The sequence below is a fragment of the Octodon degus genome, unplaced genomic scaffold (genome assembly GCF_000260255.1).
Source record: "Octodon degus isolate 3935 unplaced genomic scaffold, OctDeg1.0 scaffold00030, whole genome shotgun sequence".
NCBI classification, from domain to species: domain Eukaryota; kingdom Metazoa; phylum Chordata; class Mammalia; order Rodentia; family Octodontidae; genus Octodon; species Octodon degus.
The window spans coordinates 20202961-20215003 of NW_004524606.1; the positions used below are offsets into that span (position 1 = coordinate 20202961).

The window sequence follows — 12043 nt, forward strand, 5'->3', positions numbered from 1 at the left end:
TTAAGACTAGTTACATTAGATAAAACTGACAGTATTTATTGAATCCTGTTATTACTTTATTTTTCTATTGCTGATTCCATAATTTTATTGTTTTTTAAATTTTCCGGTACTGAGGATAGAACCTAGGGCTTTCTCATGTATCACTAGTCCTTTTTTATTTTTTGAGATTGGATTTCATGCAGTTGCCTGGCCTGGGTCCCATTGTTTGATTGTCCTGCCCCAGTCTCCTGGAGTGCTAGGTGTACAGATGTATATCACCATATCCACATCACAATTTGACTTTTAAATAAAAAGGCTCTTCACTCTCTGGTATTTTCTCATGTTCTCCTTGTGAAGTTAAAGTTTCATAGTGCAATAATATAGATGTAATAAAGTAGAAGACATCCAGCAAGTAACTAGAATTAACTGTGCTTTTAAGTATTGTCTCTGATGTTGAGTTTATCTTTGGTGTCCTTAACACTTTGACTTTTTCTCCCATCTTTAGATATCACACTTCAGTGGCTTATTCAACATTCAAAATCTAGAAGAAGCTGAAACATCTCCTGAAGTCTTCCAGCCCTTCTTGGCTATAATCCTAGAATTATTGTCCGTTCCTCTGAAGTACTTCCCAGAATCTGGTCCTTCCTAAACCTAAGAAATTGCCTTTTTCAGAGTTTATTTCTCATGTGCACTGCTGAAGATGTGTAACCCTTTCCTTTATAAAGAATCATCTAGAGTTGTCATGATAAAGTCAGCACAGACAAAAAGGCTTCTCACACATACAGTACTTGTGTTAAACAGTGTGTAGAGCTTTTTTTTCTTTTGGTTTGTTTTTACTTTTACAAAAAGTGCAAACTTTTCACCATCTTAAATCCAGAAAGTTGCATATTTCCATTCTGGTCTTTCTAGGCCAGATTTTTGTATTGGTTTTCAGCAAATGTCTATATTTCATTATAGAGCCCAGTAGCTTAATACTGATAATGACTTGATACAGCATGAAATTTCTAGTGCCACACACAGTATTTAGAAAACCTTTTAAGCCTGATTAATGTGAGATGTAAACATAATGTTTATCTTATCTCACGAATGCATGTGAAATGTATAATTACATCTTAGGAATTAAACAGTGGTCTGCACACAGGTAGCAGAGGCATCATATATGTGTTGCAGGTTCTTTATTCTGGAGAGATCCTACCTGATGAATTTTGCAAATATTCTGCTGAGAATCGCTTATCAGAGATAACAGTTGGGAGTGTGGGAGGAGTTAATGCATGCTGTTTTATATCTGCCCAGATCATAATTTTTTTTTAACTGTTTTTCCTTTCAATACACTTTTTTAAGGGGTTGGGAATTAAAGATTTTCTCAAAAGCTTTCATGAATTTAGAATATTCCAGCCAATATAATAAAGCCTGTTAACAATGTCAGACTTTGTTCAAATACCAGTTTGTTCTTTCTATCTCTAGTCATTAAATCAGTGCTGCTGCATGACATTTTAACCCTTGACTTTTTATATCCAGTCATAAGGTTGACTTTCAGCACAAAAGACACTTATGAACAAATAAAAATTTTTATTTTTTTCTTACGTAAGATTTGGCACTCTTTTGCCTGGTGCCATTTGACATCTTGATTATTGTGACAACTCTAGACCTGCCTGCTTTGTCTAACATAATCATGTACAGTGTCTACAGGTTGGTTAATAGTCAATCACAAAGAGAACTAGGGGCCAGGGATATAGCTCAACAGCACAAGCGCCTGCCTGGCGAGCACAAGGTCCTGAGTTCAATTCCCGGTACTCAAAAATCACACTGAGAACTGAGGAACTAATGCTGTTTATTGTTTGCTTCTATGATACAGAAATGTATAAAAACTTAAAATGGACATATTTTATAGTTTAGTGATCTCCATATAAATAAAGGGACATATTACTACTGGTTCACTTTTAAATTGTTATTCATACAGACTGCTGTATTACATACAACTTCGGTACACTTGCTTCTATGTTGCCTCACACTGTGTATGATTTTGTTTCTTGTGTTAAGCACCACTTATGTAGACAGAGCATTTTCAGATGTGTTGAACACCCAGAGTGTAGTCAATGGTAATTATTTTAATAAATACCAGTTTTCATTTATAGACTGCCATGGCCTTAAAAATATTCTATACAAAGTACTGCACTGTGTTGCACAGACACTACTTGTTTTTCTTCATTCACATTTTTACTGGGGAAAATCTGGGCTTTAATATTTATCTTCTTATTCTTTGAGGCATGTTGCATACTTCCCAAATAGGATGGGTGGTTCTATATGAAGGGATATTTAAACTTGCTATCCAGTATCACTAATGGTCACTGGGAACCATTATAAACAATGTGGGATTTTTTGCCTAACAAGAGGAATTGTAACTACAACGTGTGACTATGTGGGGACTGCCTAGGTTTGTTAATTGACCTATAGCTAGTCCTTAATGTGTTAGTGTGTCTGTTCATTGCTTTCAGCATTTGAAGACATCTAAATGCTACTACCAACATTTTCCTGTGCATAACCCTTGCATGTGAAAATTTAACAGTTATTGAACTTTGTAAATAAGTAAATTTTATTTAGGTGGATGCATTTTTTGGTCTGTTTACTGCTTTTCTCAGCTATATTCAATAAAATTGCATTTTGAGGGTTGTATTAGCGATTTTAAATGTGCATCACGATGGAAGATGCAGAGGTTTTGGAAGAGAATAAAAGAAAATACCATGAGGAAAGGAAGATCTATAGACCATGTGCTAGAAAAAAAATCGCCTTAGCCCTCAAAAGAGTTGGGGTGTGAGGGCTACTTAAAATAGAAATAAACTTTTAAAAGATACAGAGTTGACACTGTGATTCTTTTGGAGGGAAGGGGATACTACTACTTTCATGTCATGATATATAAAATGTGGGACTTTTAAGAGGCAGGAGTTGATACATTTTCTAGCCCAGTTTTTAAAATCAAAGTAAAGTCCTAATAAAATTATAAGACATGCCTGTATACTGATTTCATAATAAAACTTTTTGATGTGGAGGTTTTTCCACAGAGGCACACTTTTTTTAAGAGTAAAACATGTGATCTATTTTGCTAGGATGTTACTTATTGTCTGCACCATGAATCTGTTGATCTCATCAAAACTATTGGAGGAATGCTCAGTAAAGTTTTGTACTCAATGAAGTTTGTTTGGCTTCTCTGTGTTCATAGTGTCATTCTGCATAGCCCACCCTAATTGGCTCATTGAACATGTGATATAGCATTTCCATCCATAAGAATTTTTTTATCAGTGGAGCCATTTAGTCCAGTCCCCCCCTTTTTTTTTTTTTTACATTTTATTAGTGCATTTTAATATTACATGATGATGGGTGTGTTTCTGCAAGTTGATACATGTAGTAAACACATTATTTGGTCCCTTCTCACTTTTCTGCTGGAGTTGGTGGTGGGTGAGGGTTTACTGAACAGATTCTCTGTGTTTTTGTATCTACTTTAATTTTTTTTTTTTTTTTTTTTTTTTCCTTTTGGTGCTGACAAAGTCAGGGCCTTGGCACTGATCTGCATCCCAAAACCTTTAAACTTTCTTATTTTTTTAAATTTTGAGACAGAGTTGCTAAGTTGCCCAGACGGGGCTCGAAATTTTGATCCTCTTGCATCAGCTTCCTATACTGATAAGACTATAAATGTGCTCCACCATATCCAGCTCAAAAAACAGACTTCTGATATTAGTCCCTTTGATTCTATTAAGTAAATTGGGTGTTTTGCGCTCTGCTTGCTTTTGTGTACATTGATTTTTATTTTTTGTAGGAATTACCTATTCTGTTCATGTAGGATGAGTTACACTGGAATTGTATTGATAAGTCAGTTCTAGCCTCTCAAAATGTTGGGCTGCTCTTTGGAATGGAAGCTTCAGTGTAGTGTAGCAGGCACCATATTGTAACATCAAACTGGCCAAATGCTTTATTCTAAAAATGTATTTCACTGTAGGGAAACCCATCATATTTGATTTTACAAATATTTTCATTTTATTGCAAACTTAAGATCATGCCGTACACAAAGCATATGCTGGTGAAGAAACTTGAAAAGGAAGACAGTAAAGTAAACTAGCTTCACAGACTTCCTGTAGGTTTGCTGCCCTATAAGTGCGTGGCCCACTGCAGGTGTTTCCTGTTGGTTGGTAAATATACTCCACACAATTTGTTTAAAATTCAGCTGTTAATAAAAAAGAATGCTCTTGTCACTGGTGCTTCCTGGTTGTTCATTGACATACTAGATAACCTGTAGCAGATAGTTCCTTGATTGTAGCAGTAGTCATTCATTATTCTGGTTCATTAATAATCCTCTCTTTAATAAAAGTCTAAAATCCCAAGGCAACTGGCTTTTAGGTATTACAAATTTCCCAGCAGGAATCAGAAGGGGGTAAAGATGCCTTAGCTTTATTTTGCTACTGTTAGCAGGTTCTGAATTAATAAAAGAAAAGATGTGGTAAAGAGTCTTTCAAATGCTGATATAGCTTGGGTCTCTGAAGAATAAGAAAATGGGTTTTCTTCACTCTTAACTAAATGATAAGACTGGTGCCTTAGCTTTCCAGTCTAAAGTAGAGGGAATTTCTAATACAGTTTTTCCCACTAACAGGCTATGATTCTAGTAGTCTAGAGAACTGTGTAGTGGTTCGAGAGAAGAGAGAAAATGCCCATTCTGTTGACAGAACGTATTCTTTTCAAGTTCTATCTACTTGAAAATTTAAAAAAAAAAAAAAAAAAGTTCTTAAAGCTGCAGACCCATACAATACATATTTCTAACTTTCAATTTTAACATAAGTAAAGGCTGGCCATCACAGATATTTTACAGAATGGTAACAATTTAGATTTTATTTGAAGGAAATGTCATACACATAAATTTTATAATCTGTATATGGGGAGGCATTTATATATTTTGAAGTTGTTTTTTTTTTAAGTCTGGAAAAATGGTGGTATACACTCTGGAAAAGCATGTAACTACCAATTTGGGGGAGTAAGTGGTGTAGAGGCATTTTCTGCTAGAATTTATTTAGCTCCTTGGGGGAGCCTAAACAGTTGGGAAATACTTCCTTTCAAAATAAAGGAGGGGAATTAACAAAACTTGTGTGTTCCTTTTTCCAAGCAGGAAGTAGAACATTAACCAGTTGTTAACTGCAGTCCCTCCTCCACCTGGTTCTTCTGCCATCTAGCACTTTGGCCTGCCCTTAGTGTAACATTCTGTACCACACAGTGTGCTACTCTTTAAGGGAATCTGTTTTTTCTGTTTACCTTTTGGAAAATTCAAATTATTTGCATACCATTACTAAATTTATGAAATCAGCCTTCATTCACCAGCAGCGTTAAGATTTTGTATAACTTTTCAGTGGAACCAACAGTACCCTGTAAATTGGGGCATAGTACATCCAAGCTCAAACCTTTTAGAGCTCCCATTGATAATGAACAGCACAAACACTGTAGCTTCACCATCATGGTATGGTGAATATCAGTTTTGGATGGATGGATGGATGGGATAGTACATTTGGTTTAGTGCTTTAGTATTTAGAACAGAGCAAAGGGAAGCTTAATGCTTTTTAAGTTTCATTTACTTTCTGAATAAGTTAACTTTTAATAGGTAAATCACATGATTCTGAAATTTAAGTTAACACAGAACAGTTGCCTTGATCTTGTATCTAACCACTCCTGCCTTCCTGGTATTTAGAGGTACTAGCTTATTGTTCTAGTATTTTCTTCATCCAAAATACAAAAAATAGAAATACACACATAAACACACACACACATGTAATCTTTTAAAAATTTCTTTTCCGGGGCCAGGGAGGTAGCTCAGTAGAATATGCAAGGGCCTGAGTTCAATCCCTGGTTCCACCGGAAAAAAAAAAAAAAATTAAATACCTACCTTGCATAAAAGGCATTCTGATTTGAACGTGGTTTTTCTCCACTAAGTGTTGCCCTTCTATCTGCTTGTCAATAGACTTGAGTTCCTCAGCCCCATGCCTACTATTTAAGTGGGTGATTTTCATTCTGTGCAGATTCTGTAATTTCCCTAACTGCTACCCTGTGATATTTTGCTTTTATAACACCTTGGTAGTGAATCCCTTTGTAAGTGTATGTAGCAATTTGCAGAAACACCTGAGTCCAAGCATACGTGTATTTTGTTTCTTTTTTTCTTTCTTTTTTTTTTTTTGCGGAACCGGGGATTGAACTGAGGCCCTTGTGCTTGCCAGGGAAGCGCTTATTCTACTGAGCCATCTCCCCAGCCCTGGGTACGTGTATTTGTACTTTGGAATTGTCTTTCATAGAGGTTGTACCAGTTTATATATATATTGAGGCAAGTTCATGCAATGTAATTAAGACCAGCCTTGAACTTTGTAGTCCTAGGTGGCCTTAAACTTACAGTGATCCTCTTGCCTCAGCCTGTCAAGTACTGGGATTATAGGACTGTGCCACCATTACCTGGCCCATGCCCTGTGTCTTCATAAGTGTTAACAAACTTGCATTTGTGTTTACTAGATAGGGGTGTATGTTAGGGGTGTGTGTGTGTGTGTGTGTGTGTGTGTGTGTGTGTATGTGTGAAAGTCTTGCTATGTAGTCAGACAGAGTAGGCCTTGAACTGGTGATTTTTCTGTCTCAGTCTCCCAAGTATGGATGGAGATAATAGATGTGTGTTACCACTCTTGCCTACATACTATTATATTTTAGATCATTTTTTAAATTCAGCTTTTGCAGAATTTGGAAAATTATGTTAACTTTATTCTGAACTTGGGTCTTCACTAAATCATATGTAGAAACCCCTTACCCTGTTTTTGCTCTTAGAACTGTTCCATCATACATATTTTTAAAGTTTGTTTAAGGTCTGGCGAGATAGCTCAGCAGACTAAGCACCTGTTTAGCCAAGCACAGGGACCGGGGTTTGATCCCTGCACCACATGTCACACTATCCCCATTCCCAGGCTCACCGAACCAGCAACCAAGTCCGGGCATGGTAGCACACACCTGTAATCCCAGTGCTGGGGAGGATGAAAACAGGAGGATCACTACGAGTCCAAGCTGTATAGTGAGACCCTGTATGAAATTAAAAAGAATAAAGATAAAAGTTTGTTTCTTCGTTTTTGTTGTTGTTGTTTTTTTTTTTTTTGTATTTTAGGGAAGAGTCTACAGGGATTTCAGGGTCTCACTACTAAATCAAACTTGTAGATATCTGCCTGTTTACAGCCTTCTTCCCAAGAGCTGGGATTACAGGCGTGCACCACCATGCCCAGTATCTCTTCTTTTTTTTTTTTTAAAAAAAAAGTCTTGATTTGTAGTTCAGACTGGCCTTAAACTTGTGGCAATCCTTTTGCCTCAGCTTCCCAATTGCTGTGACTGCAGAAACAAGTATGTATTGCTTCAAAAAGAAGCAATCTGTCTTTTAAAAATTTTCATTACATCATTTGATTTTTTTGTACATTGCTTTGGATAAATTATTTTGTAACTTTGAGTAAAAAATTCCCTCCTGTTAGCAGACTATTTTAACTCTTGGCATTTAACTTAAGCTCTCAGAAAAAAACAAAACAAAACCTTAAGCTCTCTCTGATTATCCTTTGAGGTCATCATGGTACCTTTTACTTGCAGTTCTTTGATTTTCATGCACTCAGACTCACAAAACTTTTGTTTTAAAGTGGTGGGCTGGAACTCAGGGCCTTGTACATAGGCTGTATCTCTGAGCTGTCTCTCCAGCCCCCAGACTCCAGATTGAGTCTAAGAAATGCAGTGTTGGCCTGTGTATAGTGAGGGATGTCTGCAAAGGTATTGATAAACATGTTAGCAAGATCACCTTCCAGCTACAAAAGCAAGGAGGTTCAAATAGGATCATTTTCAATTTCAGCAGTTCGCAAGTATATATGTGCTGGATAATTCTTTTCATTTGCTTTTCGAGATAGGGACTTACTATGTAGTCCAGGCTGGTCATGAATTGAACTATGTAGTATGGTCCATCCTTGCTTCAGACTTGCTTTGCTCTTCCTGGTTTGGCCTTCCAAGTACTGTAGTAGGTACTTTTACTACGTGCTGTCCTGAAAAAGTTCACAGAGTTGTGAAGTATTAACAACAGGGCCTACCACCTATATAGCACTGTTGAAAGTATGTTTTATATGTGTATGTTACAATTACTATAGCTGTGGTAGATAGGTCTTAATACTTCCTCATCTTACAGATAGGGAAACAGGTCCAGAAAAATTTACCAAGGTCAGAGAGGAGAGCTATGGTTTTAACCCTTGACAATTAAACTTGAGTTTGTGTGATTGTCATTTCTTTGGCCGCCTCCAGCGAAGCCTTTTTTTTTTTTTTTTTTATGAAAACACCTACTTTTGGTACTGGAGCTTTTAGGCAAAAGCTCTGGATTCAGGAGTCCCAGAAGAATGGGGTTAGGCTGTTGTATCAAAACAGCAATCAAGAAGACAAACCATGGTGAAGGGTAGGAAGGGAGCTTTGATCTGCATGGTCATACCAAGCAGGGCAGATAAAGAATTTCTAGTTCCATAAGGGCTTGATAGAAGCTTTGGGGTTTTATAGCAAAGGGAAACAGACAAGGTTTTGGGGTTCACGTACTTGGCAGGACTGGTAATCCTGGTTAGCCCTTGGTCTGTTTGATCATTATCTCAGGGCTAGTTGGGAGCCATCATTGCTCAAGGAAACAGAATTCTCATTTTGAGGTAAAGTCTCCAGTTTAGGTTCTGGATTGTCACACTTTTGGGGACCTGAGTGAACATAATCATGAAGTAATCTGAAGCTCTTTTTTTAAGTAATAGCTGGTTTACAAGAATGACTGAAGACTCGGCTATCAAAGGTCAAGAATTTGGTCACCCTGCCAGTAGTGAAGATTGATTTTGTTAGTGCCCTCAGTCTCAAGGGGAAGAAAATAGGCTAGGTAAAATTACAATGAAGCTTATATTACTAGTTTTTAGACATCAAAGTCATGCCTACATACAGAGCTGTTGTATGTATGTTGGGGCCATCACTACTCTGTTGTAGGTGAACAGTCACTAGGATTTGTAAACTATGAGTAAAGCATTAAAGATATAAAATATAAGGAAAGGAAGACTTTTTTTTTTTTTTTCCAGAACCGGGTATTGAATTCAGGGCCTTGCGCTTGCCAGGCAAGCACTTATTCTACTGAGCTAACTTCCCGGCCCCAGGAAGACATTATTGAATACTTTTCTGGAAAGGGGAAAAAGATGGGAATAGCTGCCCTGATAAATCAGAGTAGGCTGGCCTTGAGCTCACTTTGTAGCCAGGCTGGTCTTTAAAGGATCCTCCTGCCTCGGCCTCTGGAGTGCTGGGATTACAGGTATGTACCACCACACCCAGCCCTAGTTGCTCTTAGGGGCTCAAGAAGCCTTCTCTACCTGGAATTTCTCATTTGATTGGGTATGTTTTTTAAATCTTACATTTATTTTTAAAAATGTATTTGGCACATGGTCACTATGCAGCTTGGACTTGTAATGACCCTCCTGTCTCAGCCTTCCCAGTGTTGGGGTTACAGGTGTGCATCACCAATCCTGGTCTTGGTGTGCTGGGGGCGGGGCTGGTGAAGCATGTGGTGCCAGGGATTGAACCCTGGTTCCTGTGCTTGTCTAAGCAAGCACTTAAGTCTGCTGAGCTATCTCACCAGCCCTTTTTATTTATTTGGTACAGGGTTTCCCTATACAGCTTGGACTCATAGTGATCCTCCGGATGTCTCAGCCTCCCTAGCACTGGGATTACTGGCATGTGCCACTATGCCAGGTTTTAGTGGCTGGCATGACACTTAGACCGCTGAACTATCTCCCCAGCCCAGTTATGGTTTAAGTCTAGATGTCCCTACAAAGCCTCAGTGTGATTGTGGTGGGGCTTTTCAGAAATGGCTGGACTTAGGGTGTGTGCTGCTGGGATGAAGTGTGCCCTGCCTTGAGTGTGAATGCTACCTGCCCTAAGCGTGGGTAAGCTGGGTAGAATTTAAGGGACAGAAAGAGGGCTTCTGCCATTGATCGCTGCTGCTTTTCGACTTCACTGATTTGCTGCTTTCTGCTCACCATGAGTGGCGCGTCCCCTGCAATGCCCCTCCGCCACGCCTTGGAGTCAGCCAACCATGGCCTGAAACCTGGCAACTGTGAGCCAAATAAATCCTCCTTTAACTGTATTTTGTCCCAGTAATAAGAAAACTAACTAAGACAGCCAGGTATTTGTAATGTAAATTGTCGTGGGCTAAAGTGTAAGAAACCTGGAATGTAGCTATTTTCTGCCTGTAGCCAACAAGCTCTGGGAATTGAGCCCCTAACCTGATTTTCTTCCTTTGTGGAATAGACTGCAGTATTTTCTGTGCCATCTAAATGAGGACACCTGTGAAAATATCTGCAAAACTATAAAACCTAGACTAGTAGCAGATACTGGTTTACCATGAAAAACATCTTACAGAAACTGAGTGGCTTTCTCCGATGATCAGAGAAAGAGATAAAAAATAAGAGAGATAAATAAAAGAGATTTATTTTATTAGAGCTTTTCTTTAATGTGAGGTAGGCCATGTCATTAATGTAGTCTAGTATTAGTTGTGGTGCAAGGTAAGTTTAAGTTAAAATTTGTAGGAAAGTGGCCTAAGAAGGAAACAATGTGCAGTTTCACATTGTTTTCAGATTCTAGGCAGAATCTGAAAATCAGGCTGAAGCTTCAGCAGTAAAATAGGCCACCCTTCATAGATTAGGAAAACAATTTGTGCAGTCCAAAGACTACACAAAGCTGTTTGTATTTTTACTGAATTTTTAACAATGAGGGTTTACCTCTCTCACAATTTGGGGGAAGAAAGAGTTTGTCATTGAAGAGAGCATTAGTTACTATGTGCCAGCTACCATGTGTCAAATGTCTCTTTAGTGTTCCCATCGCAGCTCCTTAGTATTACAAAAAGCCCCCTGACCCTGAAAATGTGACAATATTATGTGATAATTTATCATTATTATCAATCTGTTGGCCACTCAACCAATTTTTGATTGTAGGGATCCATTCAGATCTTGCCTCCCAAGCTTTTCAGGAACCTGCTTTCACAGATATATAATGAAACTTTAGAAAGGACTAAGTTTACAGGCGTTTAAAAATCCCTAAAGGGTCAACCTCTTGTAAGAAAGCCATAGCCTTTAAGAGCTGAAATCTGCAACCTTCTTAATTACAAGTAGATAGGGAGGCATAGTGGTTTAACACTAAAGTTATCTCACAGTTCAAAGGTTAGGCCGTTGCTGCCCTGCACAGGAGAGATGGTGAGGGTGGAAGGGTAACAAGGATGTTTAAATAGGCCTGCTAAAAATAATGTGATAGTGTAACTTGTCTTTTGAAAAGATTCTACTTCTAAGGCAAGGACAGTATAACAACAGTGTTTCTAGAAATGGTCACGTCCCAAGAATCGTGAAGAACGTTTGTTAAACACTGTCCCCAGAAGCCTTTATTTGGAATGCGATAGGTCTAGGGTAGGATCTGGGAATGAATTTTATTTTATTCATTTTGACTTCTGCTCTTTGAGACAAGGTGTAGCATTGTAATCCAGGCTGGTTTTGAACTCACTCGTGTAGCTGGGATTACAGGGTTGGCCACCAAGCCCGGCTTTCGGAATTTGTTTCAGAAGCACTACACAGTAAGCGAGTCTTCCAAGTTAGGACGCTCTAATAAAAAGAGCAGAATTTGGGTTACACCCGTTTTGTGCAGGCTTTGAGCTAAAGAGTTATCCTCCCTGTCCCACCATACGTACTCAAAAACCCTGCCCGTGATATGCAAACGTAGCTCTTTTTAATATAGAAACCTCTTGTTTCTCCTCCTTATATGTCATTCCTGAGCGAGACCCAGAGCTGCTTTTTCCTGGCCGGCTCAAAGACAACACCTTCCCAGGATCCTACAGGTCAAAGGCCACGTCTTGGTGGGGCGTCCGCCGCCGCTCCCGTGCCGCGCCCTCATTGGCTGGAAGTTCCCTCGCCCGGGGCGGCGAGGCTGCAGCGCGCCACGCCAGCGGTCCCGAGTGGGGCCGCCCAGGGGCGGGGCGGGGCGGGGC

General features: G+C 38.9%; 1 protein-coding gene across 1 annotated transcript in view; it reads left to right on the forward strand.

Annotated features, from left to right (window-relative positions):
• Arl8b (ADP ribosylation factor like GTPase 8B) overlaps window positions 1-2648 on the forward strand; it is a 50644-nt gene extending 47996 nt beyond the window's left edge. Inside the window, exon 7 of the mRNA XM_004629536.2 lies at window positions 485-2648. Coding sequence (XP_004629593.1) covers window positions 485-534 — 50 coding nt within the window. The 3' untranslated portion in view covers window positions 535-2648. The remainder of the gene's footprint in view (window positions 1-484) is intronic.
• Window positions 2649-12043: the final 9395 nt, after the last annotated feature.